The sequence below is a fragment of the Centroberyx gerrardi genome, chromosome 8 (assembly GCF_048128805.1).
Source record: "Centroberyx gerrardi isolate f3 chromosome 8, fCenGer3.hap1.cur.20231027, whole genome shotgun sequence".
Taxonomy (NCBI): domain Eukaryota; kingdom Metazoa; phylum Chordata; class Actinopteri; order Beryciformes; family Berycidae; genus Centroberyx; species Centroberyx gerrardi.
In genome coordinates, this window is record NC_136004.1 from 21,644,868 (window position 1) to 21,668,632 (window position 23,765).

The 23,765-nt window shown below is 46.5% G+C and overlaps 1 protein-coding gene across 2 annotated transcripts in view; it reads left to right on the forward strand.

Annotated features, from left to right (window-relative positions):
- ptch1 (patched 1) overlaps positions 1-20,728 on the forward strand; it is a 51,517-nt gene extending 30,789 nt beyond the window's left edge. For both annotated transcript variants that reach the window (XM_071894762.2, XM_071894760.2), the window contains exons 13-24: positions 925-1,043; positions 1,594-2,281; positions 3,241-3,550; positions 5,096-5,238; positions 9,155-9,338; positions 11,564-11,844; positions 13,590-13,727; positions 14,052-14,194; positions 18,578-18,677; positions 18,850-19,203; positions 19,408-19,972; positions 20,154-20,728. In XM_071894762.2, the coding sequence (XP_071750863.1) occupies positions 925-1,043; positions 1,594-2,281; positions 3,241-3,550; positions 5,096-5,238; positions 9,155-9,338; positions 11,564-11,844; positions 13,590-13,727; positions 14,052-14,194; positions 18,578-18,677; positions 18,850-19,203; positions 19,408-19,971 (3,024 nt within the window). In that variant the 3' untranslated portion in view covers position 19,972; positions 20,154-20,728. The remainder of the gene's footprint in view (positions 1-924; positions 1,044-1,593; positions 2,282-3,240; positions 3,551-5,095; positions 5,239-9,154; positions 9,339-11,563; positions 11,845-13,589; positions 13,728-14,051; positions 14,195-18,577; positions 18,678-18,849; positions 19,204-19,407; positions 19,973-20,153) is intronic.
- Positions 20,729-23,765: the final 3,037 nt, after the last annotated feature.

Below are 23,765 nucleotides of genomic sequence, written 5' to 3' on the forward strand. Positions count from 1 at the left end.
TGGCAGTAGAGATGTGTGTGTATGTGCATTTTTTTGTGTGAGTGTGTGTGTGTGTGTAAGGGGTGTGTGTTGTCTGTACAGCCCCAGCGCCTGCTCATCACCTCAGGCCCGCGGGCCTCCGGCTCCCTGGGTGGTCTGGCACACACACAGGATTGTGTGTGTGTGTGTGTGTGTGTGTGTGTGTGTGTGTGTGTAGTGGTCTGGCAACTACGCAAGATCCAGATTGTACTCTGGGCAGGGCCCCAACCTAACCCCAACCCCCACCCTCTGCTCCAGTGCACCACCTTCAAATACTAAACTACACACTGCACTGGCTTCTATTACACACACATACACACGCACACACACACACACACACACACATACACACACAGACACACACACATATACTCACACACACACCTTGCTTTTTTCTATGCACATTGATAGTGTTTTTTGGTCTTGGAAAGAATTGAAGATGTGTTGAAAGGCATTTTTTCTCTGATGTCAGCTTTTCCAGATACTGATATTTTAAGGTATATGTAAGGCTTCAGAGAGACTGTAATTCTTGGAGCTCATATAACATTTTCAATTTTTGGGGGGAAAATTGGACATGGATGGAGATGCAGAAATATCTTTTGAGAGAGAACATATTTAGACTGATAATTTAGCTGCATTCAGAGAAGCTATTTTTCCCCAGGATTCAAGATTGTATCTCTTTTATTCTGTTTTATCCAGATTACATACTCACACATTTGATTTTAATTTTTAAATCCTCTACCTTTGAAGCCATTCGTGCCCCCAATTCCACCAGAACTTTCTCTGCTGTGTTTCACTCACTCTGGTCTCCCCTACTACTTTCCAACTAAGTAAATAAAAAAAACTACAGCCCACTCTCCTAGTATTTTCCATAAAATAACATATTGTCTGTGTGTGTTCCTGCAGGCTGCGGTGGTTGTGGTGTTTAACTTTGCCATGGTGCTGCTCATCTTCCCCGCCATCCTCAGCATGGACCTCTACCGGAGAGAGGACCGACGCTTTGACATCTTCTGCTGCTTCTACAGGTAGACACACACACACACACACACATGATTATCTCTGAGATATCTTCACCTTAATCCCCCTCAGTCAAAACTTAATTACTGTTAAAAGTTGTCGGTTTGTCTGTCTGGCTGCTTGGTTGTTTGACTGGCTGTTTATCCTTCACAGTCTTTATTAAACTTCACCAGTCTGCCTGCCAGTCTGGGCATGCTTACTGGCACAGCAACCACACAGATGCACACAGGAGTATACACTATTAAATTCCCATACTAAGTCTCATCTCTGTATTTCTTGCTGTTGTCTAAGGGGGGATTCACAGTAACGCAGGATTGATGAGGGTTTTCAACCAGATTTAATGCCAATTAGAACATTTTGAGATAAAAATCTCAAGTTAATGTTTTCTTTTGAGGCTTTGCCAGAACAACCTGATCTTGAAAATTTGAATATGAGAAACTGGTGCTTAATCACTTCTAGAAATCTGATGGTGTACCTGCCAAACTTCTCAGCACTCTACGGTCTAACTCAACTCTTTTCTCGCTTTCTCTCTCTCTCTCTCTCTCGCTCTCTCTCCAGCCCGTGTGCCAACCGTGTGATCCAGATCGAGCCTCAGGCTTACCTGGACGGGGCGGACGGCAGCCACTACAGCCCTCCCCCATCCTACTGCACCCCTCCTCCCTCATATCGCACCCCTCCCCCAAGCTATAGCAGCCCCCCTCCCTCCTACAGCAGCCACGGCTTTGCCCAGCAGACCCAGATCACCATGCAGTCCACCGTGCAGCTGAGGACGGAGTACGACCCCCGGACGCAGGCCTTCTACACCACAGCCGAGCCCAGGTCCCAGATCTCCGTGCAGCCCATCAACCCGGCTCCGACACGGAGCAACCCTAGTAACGAATATTACAGCAGCAACAACAGCGGCAGCAGGAGCGGCAGCAGTAACCACGACAACCTCAACAACAACAACAGCGGGAGCCGCGGTAATGGGGGATCTGGAGGTTCTGCCACCTTCTCCCATCATCATCCTCCTCCTCCTCCTGCTGCTGCTGCTCAAACTCCAGGTGCTGCCCCAGTTCGCCAGGGCGATGCGGCGGCGGCGGCCTGCCAGAGCCCCGAGAACACCAGCTCCACACGGGACCTGCTGTCCCAGTTCGGAGAAGCATCGTTGGGCCTGCGCTGCCTGGAGCCTCCATGCTCCCGCTGGACCCTGGCCTCCTTCGCTGAGAAGCACTACGCCCCCTTCCTCCTGCAGCCCACCACCAAGGTGAGCTTCGTTTCTGTGTTTGTGTGAAAGAACGAGAGAGAGAGACAGACGGAGGAAGAGACTACTGTGTAAGGGAAGCGTGTGTGTGTGTGCGTGTGTGTGTGTGCTGACTCACTATGGTGATAATTTCAGTGGAAGCGTTAGTCACTAGCAAATAGAGTAGGAGGAGGAGGTGTGGGGTTGAGGCTGTGGTCATTTACTATCTGACTCATTCACACACACACACACACACACACTCAGTCTGACCACAGTCTACTGGGTGGCCTGTCCTCTCAGAACTACTCATCCAGTGGCACAGCTGTCATTATTAGAGCATGTGAGTCTTATTTAAACCACACACGCAAAAGTAGAACACCAATAATTTGGCACTGCCATTATTCATCGCAGAGCTTTGAACTGTGATCACAAAGAGTCAGATGTTCTTCCACATTATCAGTTCATTCATGCAACACTGCTCTGACAGCTGACTGCCTTAAGGAAATGTTGATGCCTGCATCTATTCTGGAGGGTTTTGCAAGTAATTCCTCTCAACAGTGGTGCAACAGTGCTGCAGCATGCAAACATGGGGTGTCTATAATGGCTGCATCTGTATACATAGTGATGATGCCACTCCCTACGAATATACCTCAACATTTCTGACACTGTTAGGACTCGATGTAGAGTAACTCAAGACAGCGGATCATTCACAATGAAAGATTTCATCCATGATGTAAAAATCTTGTCTTAGACAGCCTAAAGATGACAAAAATCACACAATACGAATGGCTTAACATGAAACTACCAACTTATATGCATGAAAATGGTTCTGTAGCTCAATGGGCAGACCATGGTACCAACACTGCCAGGGTTAGGGCTTTCATTCCCATTGGGACTTATGCTAAAAATGTATGCAGTCTGTAAGGCACATTGGATAATGTTATGAAGATCTTATTGGTCATCCTGTCTCCTTCTGTCTCCAGGTGGTTGTGATAGTGCTGTTCCTGTGCCTGCTGGGGGTCAGTCTATACGGGACGACCCGGGTGAGGGATGGCCTGGAGCTGACTGACATCGTACCCAGAGAGACCAGCGAGTACGACTTCATCGGCGCCCAGTTCAAGTTCTTCTCCTTCTACAACATGTATGTGGTGACGCAGCGGGCTGACTACGCCCAGAACCAGCCTCTGCTGCACCAGCTCCACCAGAGGTTCCACTCCGTTCGCTACGTGCTGAAGGAGGACAACGGACAGCTGCCCCTCATGTGGCTTCACTACTTCAGGGACTGGCTGCAAGGTAAAAATTTAGCTCGGTGTTTAACATTTAACCCAACTGAAACTCCATTGGATTGGGTCAGGCCGGGTGAAAGTTCTCACTCGGTCACTTGGGTTTGGATCCACTGGACTTGACTGGGACACATTTTCAGGTTTGGGTTGGGTTCAGGCTCAAATCTTCAAGCTTTGAAAGTAAAGGGGTCAGAAGGAGCAATATGGTTCGTTGTTCAGTGTTTAATTTACGTGAAAACAGATTTCAAAGATGTTATTCCTATGATATTATTTCATTCAATATCAGTGATCAAGACATTCAGGCATGGAGTTAATTCACTTTTCTTTTAATCAATTTGGTATGTTGGTAGGTTTGAAAGGGAAGTCTAGTGATCAATAGTAGTCAGTGGGTTGTTAGTTCTATTCCCGCTACTGACAGTGCCTGAGAATGGTGAAGTGCTACTGAGCAATAGTCTGTAGCTCCCACATGCATCATCAACCTAATAGAGAGTTGGGTTTACTATAAAGCCAAGTGGAGAGCGCCGGTGAGTAAGTGCACTCACTGACTTGTTTCTTACGGCAAAACACATTGTGAGAGTCTGTGTGTGAGCAGGCTGGGAACCACACAGAGAGTGTGTGGGTGAGAGAGAGAGAACTGTGTCTGATATTGCTCTCTGCTATGGTGGGACAAATTGGAGCCAGACAGGCCGAGGAGCGAGACCCAAAACAACATGTCCCGCAGACGGACCACAGCATGGGCCATGGGGGAGAGCTGAGAGGGAGGGGAGGGGAGCGATCCACATATGGATTAGAGAGTAATACAGAGAGAGAGACACATGTTGCTGATATATTCCTAATGATCGCCTTGAATCAAAAGCAACCCATTCTAGGCTTTTGAAGTCTGGTGTGGTGGGTGAGAATAAAACAGAGTTATCATATTAAATCAGTCAGGCTTATTATAGGGTTAGGTTTAGGTTGCTGAGTTGTGTTGTGATGTGTTCTGTTGTACTGTGCTGTGTTATATTGTGCTGTGTTGTGCTGTGCTGTCAGGTTGGGCGATATGGTTGAAATCAAAATGCACGATAATCAAACGATTTTTTTCTGATACCGATATACATATATATCACGATATGCCTTACTTATGCAATGTTACATTGGATAATCAAATTGATGTTCATCGCATTGAACTGCAAAGTAAATTAAGTGTGATGCCAAACAAAACTCTGAAATTTTCAAATAATACTCCTTAAAATGTTTCATTTTTTAAATACAATTTGCTTGTTATCCTCAATTTATACAACAGCATTGTGTATCACAATATCATCATAATCATCACGATATGAATCCACTGAAAGACAATAAATGATAATATTGAATTATTTCCCAGCCCTATTATGCTGTGTTGTTATGTGTTTTGTTGTGAACTGATTCATGTCTTAAAAGTCTTCATGGAGCCTCCACATCTTCATGATTCTAGGCTTATCAAGTTTGTTGCAGAGGAAGAATGAAGATAGCAGTATGTAACCTTTACTATTATTCCCATCTAACCAATCTCTCCTGCTGTGCTTCCCTGCAGCGCTCCAGCAGGCGTTCGACAGGGACTGGGAGGCAGGCCGCATCACCCTCAACAGCTACAGGAACGGCTCTGATGACGGCGTCCTGGCGTACAAACTCCTGGTGCAGACCGGACGCAGAGACAAGCCCATCAACTTCAACCAGGTACGTCCGGGATTCAAGCCCATGTCCTTCCTCTCAGTGTGGTCCCAGACGTGTTGTATTGCCTTGATTAAAAGGTGATTAAAAGGCAGAATATGAGGGGTTAAATGCCCGCTTTGTCAGAGGCTCGACTTGAGAGGGATATCGAGCATTGTCAAAGCCATTTTGACGTTTTTTGCATGCTTGTGTATGTGTGTGTTTTGTGGTCTGTGGCCGAGGCTGGGAGAGCCACACCTGGCTTATAAACGCTCTCTCTCTCTCTCTCTCTCTTTCTCTCTCTCTCCCTTCTCTCTCTCTCTCTCTCTCTCTCTATCTTCTCTCTCTCTCTCTCTGATGACTTTACCGAGCCCAGGAATTTAAAGCCCTCACTGGGGCTGCAACCCGCCTCTGAAAAACCTATTAACTCTTCATTTAAACCATTTGTCCCATTTGCTAGCTACAGACTAGAGATCCCTGTGTGTGTGTGTGTGTGTGTGTGTGCGCGCCTGTGTGTATGTGCATGCAGGGCCCTGACATTAAGATGCCTCCTAATGCCTTAGCATTAGGGTTGTCAGTTTAACACTTTTGCAGTGATTCCAACTACAATTCACAGTATGAGAAGAGAGAACATGCTGCAGAACACAGCTGCAGGCCACAACGGGTCTATAAATAATTAGCTGTATAAGTAATTAATCAGCCTGGGTGCTATGGCCCTGTAGGGATAAATAATTATGAATCTCAACACGCCCTGTATCACGAAGTGTAAACTAAAATTGGAAAATGGCACGTCTTAACACCCCAGATTATATAAAATCAGACTGCACCCATCATGGTGTTCTAATACTCACCATAAATGCAATGAGGGCAGTTTCATATTCATTTATCCATAGCAACATTTGATTTTAATACTTGTTTTGATAAATGGCAGAGTTGACAATGGTCAGCTCCAGTCGCTGACCTTTCAACACACAGCTTTACAGTAGGTGGTCATGGTACACCCACCATGTTTGTAGTCCTGTCATGATTTCCAAAATGGAGGAGAAGCACAATTAATCCTTCGACTCAATTTAATAACACTTCTTAACGTGCATTTCCATACTACCACCTCCAAAAAGCACCAAAGAAAAGGAACCATGGATGCATGGCTGCATTCTTTGGCAGGAAACACAGAAAACAGATGATAAGAAAGTGGAGAAATATAAATACAACATTCCTGGCATAAAACAAGTCTTTTTCAGCATTGAGATCATTTTTCTCAATAGTGCTATGTAATTTTGACATATAGACCGTATAGACCAGTTATACTTCAACAAAGAATGTACATAGGGTTGCCCCCAAATGTAACTACTATAGATGGGATTGGAAACAAACATCTCCATTTGAGGTGCTATTTGCAAATATACACACAAAAATTAGATTTTTAATAGGGCAAAGTAATTTATTCTATCTCATCAAGAACCAGGTCTTTCTCCTTCGATTTCTCCTGTGTGTTTGGGTTGTGTGTGTCTATGGATGTGTGTAAAGGCTTTCTCCCCCTCTATTCTCTTCTTTCTCAGCTTTTTTTTTTCTACTTATTGCGTCTGTTTCTCCAACCGAGTCAGCTCCATTGCGCCTACTCTGCCCCGCTCTTCCACTAGCCGGCAGGAAGCAGGAGGCTGGCCTGGTGTGCGGCCCTGTGACATCACTTCCTGTGCCTGTGAGGGAAGTGTAGTTGCCGTGAGGCGCGGGGGCCGCCAGCCGTGCCGCCTGGGCTTCCCGTGACAGCTTGAAGACATACAGTTGTTGCGTATCCCGCTGCTAAATTCAATCCAGATTCTCTGGAATCCAGCTCTCTCCCTTGCCCCCTCTCTCTCTCTCCGCTCTTGCTCTCTCTCTCCCTTTCTCTTCTTCCTCCCTCCCCTCCCTCCCTCCCCTGCTCTACTGCTGTGTCCTCTTTCAATGAGGAGAGCTGAAACACGTGGTCTCTTTGAGGCAGCTCAGTGTGTGTGTGTGTGTGTGTGTATGTTTTGAGTGTGTGTTTCTGCTTTTGTCAGTTGTGCATGCACGTACAGTAGTAGCTATTTTGTGTGCCTCAAAATGAAGACCAGATCTTTTCCAACCCTGGCAAATTGCAAAGCTAGATGTTTTATTGTGATATGCCACACCATGGATCTCTGCTGAGGTGTTCTGCCTTTGATCTGTGGCTGCTAACATTTCTCTCTGCGCTGGGCGACCATTCATTCCTTATGGCCTTGCATGGGAATCATATGGGAGCTGGTACTCTGTGTGTGTGTGTGTGTGTGGTAGGAAGATAAGGCCAGGGAAAGATAAAGCTTTGGAGAGTGAAGACAGAAGGAGCGAGAGTAAAGGGAGAGGCGGAAAGTTTGCGAGTGCTAAGGAAGACTGCTAGTGCTATCAAGAGCTCTTTTCTTCTCAGGGCCGGGTTGGTCTCTGGCGCCGGGCATTCTGGGTACCCGTAGGGGTCAGGAGAAGCAAGTGTGAGCAACATTTGTACAGATGTTGTGTTATTTTTATAGCTCTACTCCATTTGCTGGGTGGCATTTCCTTCAGTGTTAACAACCAGGTTAACTGCACACAGACGCGCTCAGGGACTCCAGCCAATTTTTTTATTGTTACGCTAACTCAAGCAATTTTTCTCCCCCCACCCCCCACCACAGAAAACCTTCCTCGTTTCTCCATCTACCTAGCCCCATGAGTCCAGCCTCACCCCCCTAACCCCCCCGCCCAACCCTTCTCCTGCCTCCGTGAAGGAGGGATTTATCGTTCTGAGAAGGGAGAGTGGCATGGGGCGGTGTGCAGTAATGGTTTTACCTCTCAGGAGGTAGCCATGCTAGGCTACGCTCCCCTGCTTCCACATGGGAGGGCGAGAGCAATGGCAATGAACGAGACAGCCGCGCTTCGGTCTAACTAGCCAGTGACCACAGTGGTTACAGCTAATGACACACTGCAAGGGAGCTTGGTAACAATCTGCAAAGGGATAGAAACACCCTACATGGGTTTGTTCTGAAAGGTATTCATAATGGCAGGATAGCAAGGCCTGAGGTTTCAGCTGCAAGGAGACTTCATAACACACACTCTGCAAAGGGACTCAGTAACACTGCAAGAGGACTCAATGTGCAGGGGGACTTAGTAACACACTCTGCACTCAGCAGCACCTTCTCAAAGGACCAGTAACACATGCTGCACGGGTTTGTTCAGAAAGTTATTCAGTGGTCAGGAAGTTAGGACTGAGATCGGCCAGCCAATATCTACTGCATGTAGAGGCAGAAGCTGATTTAACATTTTCCATGTTTTAATGTGGCATGATAATTCTGGGAAGCTGTGATGAGAAGTACGGGAATTTTCAGAAAGGCGACCAGTGTTTTACTTGTTGACTTTTCTTTGGTCGGAAAGAGAGAGGGAGTAATATTTGACTCTTATTTTGAAAGCTGCTCCGTTCTCTTGCGCTCATGCATGTGTATAAATAAGCATTTCTGTGGTCAGTTCACCTGCAGAATGTTTTGGTTCAACATGTCTTATTTCCACAATGACTTTTCATATCCAACGTAGACTTCGCAGCCTCAGTGTGATTTCCTATGCAAGCCCCTCCGAGGTTTTTGACCTCACCTGCACTTTCCCATCTGTTAATTGTCTGTTTCCATTATACATTTTCAAAAAACTGTCAAAGTCCATTATAAATGTAGAGGAATTAATATTCTCCTCTAAGATGTAGAAAATGAATACATGTCCTTCTAAATGTGCAAGTGTATCTCTGCACGTGGAAGAGAATAGAATAGAATAGAATAGACCTTGGATGTCCACACAAGAGGGAAATCACCCTTGGTTTCAGTCCATGTTGTCACATAATGAACATTAAAACCCATCAGAATTGTGATTATTATTACGCCATTCATCAACATCAATGGATTTATCAATAAACCGTCTCCTGTCTGTTTTGCAGCTGACTCGTCAGAGGCTGGTGGATGCAGATGGGATCATCAACCCCGGGGCTTTCTACATCTACCTGACTGCTTGGGTCAGCAACGATCCTGTGGCCTACGCCGCCTCGCAGGCCAACATCCGCCCACACCCTCCTGAGTGGCTCCACGACCGCACCGACTCCATGCCCGAGACACGCCTCAGCAGTAAGTCAGCGCGCCATGTTAACCTCACAAGATACGGTGGAATAAAACAGAACAGAACACCATAGCATAATGGAGTGGAGGTTTGCTTCCACATATGGATGGAAATTTAATTTTGATTCCAGGCCACAATAATGACGTAGTTAGCTCCAACAAATGAAGCGTTGCGTAATGTTGAAGTTCATACTTGATGGTCGAACAAATTGCATTTACGCACTGCACATTGGGTTTTGTAGCCTGACTGTTGTGTGGCTCATTGGACTTGGCTCTGACTCCTTTATCTACGTTTCTCAGGTTCCATAAGGCGGCTGCTACATGTGAGCAGTGTTTACCTCTTGTGGTTTGGTTTATTTCACTCCATCTGTGCAGTTACTGCTCCTGGTCTGCCTCTTAGCTTTAAGTGAGGCAGTAGACTTTACTGTACCACTGTGGTGTGTGTGCATTTGTATATGTGTGAGCTCAGGTTGCAGGGCTGAGGAACAAGACATGGCTCACTGTGGTTCTCCTAATGGTGCCTGTGGTGAATGCTATAATCCTGACTACCATGGGGCCCTAGCATTACACACACACACACACACACACAGACACACACACATACACACACACACACACACACACACACGCTTACTATTAAAACTCAGTGACCCCCAACACTACACACACCCTGTTCTCATTTCCCTACCACACAGACTCTAACTCACATAAAAAATACACTCATATTGTTGTCTGATTCTAGCCCGTGATTTGGTACAAGTCAGGAAGTGCACTGTGGGGGAGGAAAATGATTGGATAACAAGCAGAGACTGGGCTTGGGTGGGAAGCGCAATTGGATAACAAGCAGGAAGTCCTTTACAGGGGGGAATATGATTGGATAAGCAGCGTGAAGTGCTTGGCTGTGCGGGAGCCCCCCGGAGCAGATCTGTGTTGGCCGAGGGCCAACTGGTGTCCTAATGGAAATTTATAGTGGAGATTATAATGGGCCAAACCGTGTTAGCAAGTGCTGCTGTCTGACCCTGCAGGCACTGGGGAACACACACACACACATACACACAAACGAGTCAAAAAATTTTTTTTAAAGAAAATCTTAGCCACAGTGCCATGGCTATGCATACAGATACATACATACATACATATATACATACATACAACAAAAGTGTGAGTTGGTTTAGTTCAGTCGGAGTGGGGGTGGAGTAAATAGGAGGCTACGAGTTTCGGAAGAGTGAGCTCAGACTCCGGAGTTGAAGAGTAAATCTTTCAAGCCTTCCTATGATCAGCCTTGTGCAGCAGTTCTATGTTTGTTGTTAGTTACGTTGCAAGCCAAAGTCTGAATGAATATGCTGTTTTGTAAGGAACAACTATACTATGATTTCATAGCCGTGTTTGACAGACAGGTATGCATGTTTGTGCATCTGTATTATACACTGTATGTGGCGGTGGTAGGTTTAGGGTGTGGTAATGGTGGTGATTCTGACATTGTAATTACCGTGAATCAACGTTAGCTCTGACACTCTGCTGTGTCTGGAACTGATAGGCCCTCATTAGCCAGGCTGGGCCACAGACCGGCTGGGTTTGAGTGAATGGAGCTCTGTTTCACACTGCTCCGCCCACACACACACACACACACACACACACACAGGCGTACTCTTGGAACAAGGTTGGGTTAGGGAGGGGAAGCCTTGATATTGGTGGTTTGGCTGACTAGTGCAAAATTATTTCTACAGATGGGCTGAACGATCAGAACTTCAAACTTATCGCTGGTTACCAAAATAATTTTAAGTCAGCATAGACAATATCAGCTGCAATATTATGGCCAACTTTTTTTTTTCCACTGTTGATTTAACTTTCCTTGTTTCCTTTAACTTTCCTGGTTGATTTGATTCCCTGGATAGAAATTTTATGATCTTGCTGGGCTGTGATTTCTCACACTGGGCTAGGGCAAAATCATCAGCACTTGCTAAAACTTGGGGTCTAATAAAGATGGTGCAGTGATTACAGCTAAACACTGCAGGGCTAGCAGCCAAGATCAAGTTCCACCTTGTTTTGCTTCCAACACATTTATCTCTCTCTCTCTCTCTCTCTCTCTCTCTCTCTCATGAAATTTTTTTATGTCTAGTATAATGAGTAAAATTGACAAATGCATGACACATGTAAACATGTAACACAAATAAATAAAAGGTAAGAATGAAAATCTCACTCTCTCTCTCTCTCTCTCTCTCTCTCCCCCCCAGTCCCGGCTGCCGAGCCCATCGAATACGCACAGTTCCCCTTCTACCTCAACGGGCTCCGGGAGACGCCCCAGTTTGTGGAGGCCATCGAGAGCGTGCGGGCCATCTGCAGCAACTACAGCCGGCAGGGCCTGCCCTCCTACCCCAACGGCTACCCCTTCCTCTTCTGGGAGCAGTATGTTAGCCTGCGCCACTGGCTCCTGCTGTCCATCAGTGTGGTGCTGGCCTGCACCTTCCTGGTCTGCGCCCTCTTCCTGCTCAACCCCTGGACCGCCGGCATCATAGTGAGTGTTGGAGAAAGTGGAGAGAGAGCGAATAGACACACACCTACACACGCAACAGATATCCATGTACATACAATAGGCCTGCGTGTTGAGCAAGACGCAGAATCCGTAGCTGCTCACTCATTGGATAAGAACATCAGCTAACTGCCTTGATAGAGTGATTGATACACGCCATGGACAGACCCAGTCTTGCACACAGAGAGACAGAACCACAACTTTCAATTAATGAATGTTTTGTAATGAAAAATCCCCTTTTCCTGCTCCCCTCCCATTATTTCCTGCTTGTTACGTGTGGTCCAGAAGATCCCTGAGAGGAGAGCGTCGGAAAGGAGAAGGGGCTGCTGTGTGTTATTCTAGCCCCAGTCACCAGTGTTTATCTTGTGCTGTTTTGTTAGGGCCAGTCTGTTTAGTCTACTCCAACTCTCCCAGACACCAATGCTGAAATAAATGGGGAGAGGACACAAAGTTGCTCGGGCAACTTGCTCCCACTCTAAACTTATAAAAAGCTAGATTTTATTTCCATCCTCCCAACTCCTCCTCTCCCCCTTTACTCACAAGAGGAGTTTCCAAGGATACACGCTCCCATACACACAGGCAGGCGCAGAAACACACACTTCTACACCCACGCGGACATGTATATGCTCGCACATGTATGATTGTGTAAACACACAGGTACATAATTCACACACACACACACACACAGACAGTGCTCTGGTTTTTCTCTCTGGTGGGTTGTATTTTATGACAGGCAGTGGCCAGGCCACCCGAGCCCTCTAAACAGGGGAGGAGGGGACCTCATGTTCATCCTTTAGGCTTTACAAGCGAGATGAAAAGACAATTTATGGAGAGGCGTCAAGTTTAACCATTTGCTCTGTCCCGACCAGACCACCGCCAACCCTAAACCATGAAACCCACAACCTTAACCCCACCTAAAACCCCTCAGCTATCTGCCCTGACACCCACGTTAACCACATAGACGCACACATACACGTACACACACATATAACTACAAGTGTGTGCGCATGGAGCATGCGTCCATTGCTCACACACACACACACACACACAACTCCCTCTCCCGCCCACCTTAGCCCTCTTCAAAGGATTTGGGCCCCATGTAACCCGACACCTGTCAGCTGATAATGGCATTTACTCCCAGCTCCTGTCCCGCTCTCCTCAGAAGCCCCTACACATACACACACGCACACGCACACAAACACTGACACACACGCTTAAATATTTCACCCACATGCATGCCTACTACTTAACACATGTCTACAAGGCAGCGAACACTCTCACGCATATGATCCTCCTGGTCACACATCAGAAACGCCCCCTGTCTGTCTCACATACATCCAAGCAAGTACAGCTCAATTGTACGTTCTCACAGCCCATCCAGTGGATAATAAAAAACCCAAAGAGCTAAAATATTCTCACCTCAAAATATTCCTGGGACTCAAGTATTAGTATTCAAATTAATATCAGTACTAGTATTAGCATGAGCACTAGTATTAGTATTCGTAGGTTCAAAAACCCTTGATTTGCCTTTGAAAAGTACTTGCTTACATAGAGTCAAAAGGATTTCAAATGTCGGGGACTTGCTTGCCACAGATGGGTCCCATGCATCCTGCACATTACTTACTGCTGTCCTGTCCTGTGTTTGATTACATGCATAAACAGCAATTGCCATATGGATTTATTGGCTATCTTCATGCTTGCTAAACAAGCTTCCTTCTTGTTCCTTGCAGGTGTTGGTGCTGTCTCTCATGACTGTGGAGCTGTTTGGCTTCATGGGCTTGATGGGAATCAAGCTGAGTGCCGTCCCTGTTGTCATTCTCATCGCCTCTGTGGGCATTGGAGTGGAGTTCACCGTCCATGTGGCCCTGGTAAGCATATGCATACTGACACAATACGGAGAAAAAAAAAGAATCAGAGTCAATGTAAGGCCATTCTCTCTTCTTCTGATCCAACATAACATTGTATAATAGAATATATATTGTTGGCCCATGTTGTCAGCTCACAAGAAGGGTGAAATATATGTATATAGTTGAAAAATCTCTTTGATATTGGCTAACGTCTCCTTACAAATGTCAAAAATCACAAAGTTGAAGTTAAAATAATGCTTTTTGGCTGAATGGTTTTGGTGAATTTTTGGTATCAGTGACTCCTCCGAGTGTGAGACGTAGAGTGTGTATTTGTGTGTGTTGCAGGCGTTCCTGACAGCCATAGGGGATCGTCACAAGCGGGCAGTGCTGGCGCTGGAGCACATGTTCGCTCCAGTGCTGGATGGGGCCTTCTCCACCTTACTGGGCGTCCTCATGCTAGCAGGCTCCGAGTTCGACTTTATCGTCAGGTGAGTTCGATGGAAACAATTGGTGGCACCCATGCGCTCACACACATATGGTTCCATACATGCGTTGTCGCTCACTCCTACGGGCAAACCCATTGTGCAAAATCAAACCTTATGAGGCTTGAAATCCTACATTCATCCAAGTAGAAATACGCTCTTCCACACAGTAAATGTGAGTGTTGACACACGTGAGCATTTACGTGAACACACACACACACACACACACACAACCACACACTATCAGACATATAGTGGCTGTGGTGTGGCGTCTTTGTGGCGTCGGCAGACGGTTGAGACCGTGCCTGAGCCTGCATGTCACACAGGAATCTACCTGAGACGCCACTCATGCATGAAGGCCGCTCGCTCTCTCCCTCCATTCCCTTCCTCCCTCCCTTCCTCCATCTCTTTCTTCTCCTCCACCCGCATCCCCCTTTCATACTCTCTCTCTCTCTGTAAGCCCCTCTGTCTTAGACCTCATCCCTTTTCCAGCAAAAAGTGCCTCCGAGTACCTGTTTTTTTTTGTCTATTTCTGGGGACTTTCTCTCCAAGAAACTTCATACACAAGGTCTCTGTCTTTCTCCACTCTTGCCCCCCCCCCCTTCTGCCTTTCTTTCATCCTCCTCTTCTCTCCTTTACTGTCTCTCATGCCATGATATTTTAGGGGAAACCAGGGGAAGGATGGAGAGTTGAAGGTCAGGAGAAGGCGGAGGGATGAGGGGGTGGACGGAGAAGCAGAGGGGAGTGAAAGAGAGTGAGGGAGGGAGAGAGAGAGAGAGAGAGAGCAGGAAAGTCTTCTGGCTTTTGTAATCTCCTTCAGCTAGTTTAACTGCCCTCGCTAGACATTTATAAGCATGGGAAGGAGTAACGGGGTGGGGGGGCAAGAGGGCAGTTGTGGAGAGACAGGAGAAGTGGAAATTAAAACCGACACACTGTGAGGGCTCTGTGTCGGTGGCTCCTTCTGTGTGTGTGTGTGTGTGTGTGTGTGTGTGTGTGTGTGTGAGCTTGTGAGTAGCAACTGTCTACCACACAAAGGAGTAAAATTTATGTATTTTTGTTGTACATTCTCGAGTATAACGATACAAATTTCCAGTGAGCTCAGTGAATAATTTCATGTCTCCTACGGTCTCATGTGGTTCCATATGAGCATGTTCTTGGTAGCCACTAGATGAGGTAGCTGTATAATTTGGTTGACCTGCCCCTTTAAGAAAAGGGGGCCACTTTCATCCATGTGATCTGGAAACACACACATTCTGTCATGTGCACACACACACACACACACATGTACACACACATACTCTCTCTCATATACACACACCACCCTGCTCCCTGACCTTGTAATCATGGGGGTCAATCATGGCGTGCCTGCCAGTGAGAGCACGCACACACACAGACACACACACACACACACACACAAACAGACACGCAAAAACACACACATACACGCACAGATAGACAGGCACACACACACATAAACAGACACACATACACACACAAACACAGGGAGGCCTATAGACCTTCTCTCCTCACCTCCAGTGGTGTGCTCTGGTTTCTGGCTCAGTCCCGGGCCTCCATTTAAAGGTTCTGCTGTTGTCTGAGCAAACAAAGCAGCGCCCCAAGACGGTGCAATAACAACAGGCCCGGCTCGTATTTTTCTGCTTGCGCCGAAAGAAATGTTTCCCTGACTTTCCCCGTCAGCCCTGTGAATGTTTTGAATCTAAACAGCCCGGCGGTGCACACAGCGTGGTATGTGGGCTGCACGCGTGCTTGTGTGTGTGTGCGTGCATGTGTGGCGTGTGTGTGTGTGTGTGTGTGTCCAAAGGTGACGTGGCGTTAACCCCTCCTGAAGTGTATGGAAATGCTAACCAGAGGGATGACACTGTTGCTCCACATCCATTCGGATAAACTGTTTGGAAAAGCATGCAGTACTAATGAGGATAGATGCAGGATAGGGTGATATAAAAAATGACACTTTAGGTAGTCCTAGTGTGTCTGCTTTCAGTAGCTATGTGAAGCTGTGTGTGTATAAAAGGTTACCAGAGAGCAGAACAGATTAAAGCATAACTGATGGGTAATTGTCATTCGCTAACAGACTTCATCAGCCAAAGAAATTTGTACAGACTACTTCAAAAGGTTTGGAGACACGCCCACAACAACGCAATGAAGGTGGCTTCAACACAAATGTCTTTCCAAATTTCCAAAGGATTCCAAATGTCCCATGTGAACGCCACCCAAGCTAAAGTCAGAAAATGAGAGAGATTGTTTGTAGGCCACATAGAAGCCCACAGTGTGAAATCATTTGTGGGGTTTCGTTCCCAAATGAGATATCATCCATTTGAAAGGTTACGCCTACACTTACAAGTGATTGATGGCACAAAATTAAGATAAATGATGGTGATTTGTAAAGGATGGGAGTTAACATAAATCATGGGTGAAACAAAAAGATAACACTTAAGACGAGATTATTTAGATTTTGGAGGTATTTAATGATGAAGTTTGGGTAAAAAAAAAAAATCTAAAATAGATTTATTGTATTTTGGAATATAACTTACACGCTCTTGTTTGGTTTGGAGCAACAGAGTGTGTCCATGCAACACATGAAGGTATTTAGCGCATTTAGTGGGTTTCCATCCTTCCATCCCGTCTCGCAGTCAGACAGTGTAGCAGTGTTGTGTAGCGGGGGCCACCCATGCTGGGTGGACAAGGACCAGCTCTCCTCACTCGCGGTTCCTCTCCACAGCGCCTGCCTTCCTGCTGTGGAATTCCTCTCTCACACACACACACACACACACAGGCATGCACGCACGCATACACACATCGACAGATTAGTTATGAATGTGTCAGTGCGTTTAGTCTGAGGCCCAGCTGCACAGCATACCAGCTGGCATCAGCCCATCTACACCTCTCTGTTACACACACACACACACACACACACACACACACACACAAGCACGCATAGTATACGTACTGTCTACGACATTCAGAAACAGTTTTTGTTATAGATGTTATTATAAATCATAAGAGTGACCACCTCAACTCACACCCACACACAGACACCCCACCCACCCACCCCATACACACACACACACACACACACACACTGGTCCATCAGTGTGTCCCTGGCTTGTGTACCTTAATGAGCAGGGTGGAAAGCAGTGGAGGGAGCGCAACCTGAGAGCTTCCACTGGAGAACCAAGCGAGGAGGAAAGCCCTCCTTAATGAAGGGAGCTGGAATGGCAAGAGAGGGAGAGAAAGAAAGAGAGAGAGGGAGAGAAAGAGAGAGAGAGAGAGAGAGAGGGGGATTTAGAGTGGAGATTGGGGGGTCTTACCTGATACATTGGAGATTTAATTAGACGGAGGGGATTGTGGAGTGGCCGGGAATTTCACAGGGGCTTAGCTGGAAAGAAGGGAGAGAAAAGAGAGGCAGAGGAGAGAGAGAAAGAAATAAAGAGAGGGAGAGAGGCCAGGGAGGGGTGGCACTCTGAGGGTCCCCTTCTCTTCCTCCTAGACTAAATTGTTTAAATTCTATACCCTTCACTTCATTTGTTTGCTTCTCCCTCTCTTTTTTAGAGCCAGAGAGGAGAGAGAGGCCCCTGTCCCTTTGTGCCCCCCCCCCACACCCCTCCTCCCTCCTCCACCCCGTTCCCCTCACACTCCTCTCATCCCCCCTTTTTTCCCTCCCTTACCCCTCCCCCCTCCCTCCACATTCCTCACCGCTTTGTTTTCTCCATGTTTGCTTATACACCACACACCCAAGAGAGAGTGCCCCCCCCCCCCCCCCCCCCCCCCCTCCCCCTCCCCTCTCCTTCCCCCCGTGCCTTTGAATTAACCAGCTCCGGCTAATTATGCTTCCCCTTTCTTTTCTCTCTGCGGCTTCTTAAAGACTAACCCTCTTTGGCAGGACTTAGAAACACACAAGGTACATTTCTGTTTTGCTCCTAAAAACCCGCAGTGCATGCCTGCCTGTCTGTGGGGGGTGAGTGTGAGTGTGTGTGTGGTGTGTGTGTGTGTGTGGGGAGTGGCCCGGGTGTCTTTGTGGAAGTATTATTTCGGGCATGTGTAATGGTTGATCTTGCACATGTCTCCCCACGTCTAAACCTCTGTGCTTCAGCCCTGTGGTTTGCGCAGGTATTTTCTTTGTTTCTTCGCCATCGCTGTCTTCTCTCGTCTGTTTGTGTTGGTTTGCTGGCTGATCTGGGCGACTCTCTGTTATGCTACCTCTCATGAAATTTCCTTATGTTGGCGAACTGGTCGTATTTGCCATGTCTCATATAAAAAGTGTTATATAAAAGTGTTTTTTCCTACACGTTGCATTTTGTTAAATTATCCCTGAGATTACCGTTTATTCTCCACGTTAAGTCTGATTTTGTGTACGTTTATGTTTTGCAGGTATTTCTTTGCAGTGCTGGCCATCCTAACAGTTCTTGGAGTGCTGAATGGATTGGTCCTTCTTCCAGTATTACTGTCATACTTTGGACCCTATCCAGAGGTAAGATCACAATAAACACAATTGCGTGAGAGAATCAAATCAAAGTCTACAATTTTAGACTCACAAAATCGGCGATTGATTTTCAGTTTGATCCAAAATGTGTTTCTGCAGCTCCCTAAGTTTGACACCTCTGCTTATTTTGTGACAAACTGTTGCTCTCCTCCCCCTTCAGGTCACCCCAGTAGATGGTCGTAGCCGGTTACCCACCCCGTCCCCCGAGGCCCCTCCTCACGTGGTCCACATCTCAGTCCGTCCTCGCCACACCACCGCCACCACCACCTCCGGTGCTGCTTCTGACTCTTCCGACTCGGAGTACAGCTCTAACACCACAGTGTCCGGTATCAGCCAGGAGCTTCAGAACTACAACCTCCCCTCAGCTAGGGGGCGAGCTAGAGCGGAGGAGCAGCAGTACCACCTCCAGACCAGCAGGGGCAGAGCAGCCAGGACAGAGGAAGACAGGAGGGCAGGAGCAGGGCACAGGCGCTCAGCCAGACAGCATGAACCCCCAGCCTATACTGTGTCCTCGGTAAGAGAACAGCCTGCTTTGTGTTTATGTATGGGGTCGTCTGTTTCTGTTAATTCATTCTGTTAATTTAGAGCTTAATGTTGACTGTTCTTTGACTGTTCTCTTCACAATTTCTCACATTCTCTCTCTCTTTCTCTTTCTCTTTCTCTCTTTCTACCCATCTGTCTCTACCAATATATCTCTATCTACCTTGCTCTTGTGCAGTCTGTCCCCTCTCAGGGTTGTGATTCTGGGCCCCAGCCCGGGGCTACTCACCGCCACAGCAGCAGGGACCCCAAGAGCCAGCTGCACCGGCAGTCCCCGCCCCCAGCCCGCCCGCGCATGGACGCTTTTGAAACTGCTACTGAGGCTGGGGGCCATTATGGCTCGCATGGCTCCGGCCATAGAGAACACTCAGCAGGCCACAGAGCCCGCTCCTCCCACAACCCACGGCCTAGTCACCACCTCCCGCACCACTCCAACCCTACCCCTTATTGCCAACCCATCACCACGGTAACAGCGTCGGCCTCCGTTACTGTCGCCGTCCATTCGGCCCCCTTGTCCAACCAGAGCCCCCCTGCTTCCTCTTACCCGGGATACACTGCAACGGACAGTTACCACCCAGCAGGGGCGGGGTCCTCGGGGGCAGAGCCGGAGCCCGCCTTCCAGGACCCTCATGTGCCCCTGGACACCCACACAGGGCCCAGGGGAGCCAAGGTGGACGCCATGGAGCTCCAGGATATGGAGTTTGAGGCAGCTGAGAGCAACTGTGGCAGACGGGCTAGCTGAGGTGAGCTCATATGGAGGGTCCTCGGATTTACTGCCTTCAGTAAATCAGTGTATCAATATTACTGACAATTCAAAGTCCATATAAATATGATTCCAGTACTATAATCTTTTTATAGAAAACTGTTACATTATTCCCTATGATAAGGGCTTGACACTATATTGTCCCTCCCTTTTGTTTCCAGTTGTGGAGAGCAGAAGCACAACGGCCAAAGATGGACTCCTCTGTATTACTAAGCAGCTGACCGGCCCGGCCCAGACCGGCCTGACCCAGCCCAGCATGGCCCCGCCCAGCTCTGCCCGGCCCAGCCCGGCTAGCCCCCGGCCCTAGGCAGCGAGACACTCACCAGTGTTGCCGTCATGGTGCTCATTCTTACTGTAACCCAGTGGACTATTGTCTTAGATATGTCTATCAATATTTAAAAGATGTACACATATGTAAATATGAACAAAAAGTAGCTATAATTTTAGGAGCTGTACAACTCCTCTTGTTAACAGACTGGGGCAGCCATTTACATGGCATGTATGTGCGTCTGTGTTTTGTATAAATGTGTGTGAGTGTGTGTGTGCGCATGTGTGTGTGTGTGAGAGAGAGATAGATCTCTGATTACTGTTCACTCATCTGTGGATCTGTGCCATGAGGAAGCTTCATCTAGACAAAAATACCTGTCAGCATTCATTGTTGCTGCTTGAAATATTTTGAAATAATATACATTTATAACTCTATGCAAATGTCTCTTTAAACAAAAGAAGTGTGTGAGTTGATGATTGGTCTGTGTACATTAGTGTGTGTGTGTGTGTGTGTGTGTGTAGGGCTGTGATGTGAAACAGCCTCAGTTCTTTCTGGCTTATCCATCAGATACATCTTCAAATAGGCTAACATTTACACTCATTTAAAACATGAGGGAAATTGTTATCAAACAGGGCTCTTGTATACGTGTGTGTGTGCGTGTGTGTGTGTATATGTGTGTGGGATACGTGTGTGGGTGTGTATTATTGTATAAAGGTACGCATGTTAAACTATTAATTTTTTATCACAAACCTGTGGTAGTTATGAAACAATTACTGTTTAACTTGACACACGCTATGCGTGCTATTTAAGACAAGCAGATATGAAGAAAATTTAAAAGCTGTTTTTTTTTTTGTTTGTTTTGTTTTTTTGTAGTTGTAGCCTCTGCATTGGAACCTGTTTCTGCTCTCAGCTTAGTATCACTGTCTGTTTGGCTGTTCTCCGGTTGTATTTTACTGTAAGAGGCGATGTATTGTTTAACCCCAGCAGGCTCTCTCAAAACAGGTTCTATCTTGTATACTGACATGGGATCAGTAATCCCACCTCAGAAACTAACCCAACCATTATGGGGATGTTCACATTACTGATTCTGGACCAGGGTCAAAACGGGGCACTAACTCTTTGTACCCTAAGTGGCTGTGTCTAGTGGATAAGCTAAAGCTCAGAATACTGTATGACCCAACTCAGCCTGGCACTTGACTGCATCCAAACTTCCATTCACAGGAATATCTCTCCTTGAGTAGCTCTTTACTTCTGTCCAACCAATAAGCTAGCCCATGCAGCCTGCTAAGGGCTAAGCCCTATATGGCCTGACAATGCGCTCCATGTGTGTTACAATTTACATGTGTGTATAAACATTTCTGTGTGTGTGTGAGTCCATCCTCTTGCTCCCTCTCAGCTCTCCTTTAGTGACAGCAAAGACAACTGGCCCCAATTTGGCCCCAGCCGTCCCCACTGACCTCAGCCCATAAAAATCCACAACATAACGCCATGACACTAATTGGAAGTCCCCCCTCAACTGCCAAATGGCACAGCCCAGAGCCTCAGGGGTCAGAGTGTACACCCCCCCTCCCCCCCCTCTCCACCAGCAGTGGCCCAGTTTGTGTCTGCATGTGTGACTGTTGCTAAGTGTATGTGTGTGTGTGTGTGTGTGTGTGTGTGTGTGTGCGCATGTGTATCCATCACTTCTAACTCCTTCCACCCCCCCAGCCACCAAACACTCCACATTACCCCCCCCTCCCCTTTTACACTCTCCCTTCCTGTTGAACATGTGTAGCTCTTACCATCTTCCGCCATCCCAGAAGTCTTTGCAGTTCCTCCCTTCTGTCCACATTGTTACATCAGCTGCTTGCATGAAATAGGTTGTTTTGTTTGTTTTTGTTTTGTTTTCTCCTGATGTCACATTGGCAGTAACGGAGAGAATCATGGCTGGCAACTATTTTATTCATTTTTAAATGTTTTTGTTTGTTTTTGTTTTCAACGTTCAATTTGCGATATTTATATTTTTGTAATATAAGATGTGTTGTTGTTTTGTTTCTTTCATTATTGGTCGTGATGCCAGTGGATAACAAATGCAGGGATTTTTATGTCTATTGAAAAAAACACTATTACAGTTTAATGTTTTTACATTAATGGAGTTTGATCTGTATAAAGTGCTTACTAATGTTAAATAGGAAAAAAGAGTATATAACATTTTACACTACAAGTCTCATCATAGCTCTTAGAGGATTTTAAAAGGAAAAAAAATAATCAATGGTTCTCCCAGACTGCCATTTTGGTCTCGGTTGGCGTGGATGTATGCTGTTTTCAGTTACAAAGATAAATGTATGCCATATAATTTATTTATATGAAAATTTATTTTTGTAGTGTACATAGTAGTTGTCAAGGTATTTGACAGAAGTATATTTTTAAAGAGTTTATATGTAATGATATACCATAACAGGAAAAAAAAAACCTTAAGGTGCACACTTTCATTGCTAACTGTCTTCTGAGACGACATGGACACCTCCCCTTCAGTATTATCTTCCGATCCTAGGAGAGAGAAGTCAGACAGCTGTTTCTATGGGTTTGTCAAAGGCTAGCCATGAAAGTAGAAAATTGTACTAGCTCTCTAAATATTAATGTTCAAACACTGATAGAATTCTAACAAATAAAAATATTATAACTTATTTGTCTCTTTGTTTATAACTTTAATAAATGGAATCTTAAAGGAATTGCTTTGGTCTGACTGTGGGTTGATGGCTTCAGAAATGGTTTTGTGGTGTTGTGCGACACTAAATTGTGTAGCTTGACTTCTGATTCAAAATGTAACATTCTACACCACACACACCTTTCAAAACACTCCATTATGAAGCAACTCCTTTGCTGTTTTACAGATTAATTACAAACTTCACCTCCATGCAAGTCAAAACATTTCTGGTATTCTCTATTAAGAATAGCTACAGGTAAACATGAACTCCACCCCTCTATCTCCCTCTCTCTCCATCCCCCTCCCTGCATCCCTTCTCTCCCTCCCTCCGTCCCGTCCTGGAGTGCAACTCTGACATCTGGTCTCGAGCCCCGCAGCCTTCCTGAGCAGCCCGCCCAGCTCCGCCCCTCCGCCCCCCACCTCCACTCTCTGTTCCGTATGATTTTGATTGACAGCTTTATAGACTGCAAGGAAATTGGTTGTAGTTACAATACAGCTGGCCTGTTCGGAGTAATGAAAAAGGGCATGTGGCCTTGAGCTTGCAGCGGCGATGGTGAGAGAGAGAGAGAGAGAGAGAGAGAGAGAGAGAGAGACTGCCTTGTCAACTGCATGGGTGGCAGCTATTTATTCTCATACTGCGGGGTTACATTCATGAGAGTGAAAGGTCTAGACTCTCGCCACCGCTATACGGTAGGCTCACAACTAATGCGTTTTCATCAGAATAGAATTAAACCTGCTCTCATCTATTGCATCACATTTTTGCAATGCAGATGAATACTGATCGCTAGGTTTCACAAATTTCCAGCTGTTGTCCCCGAG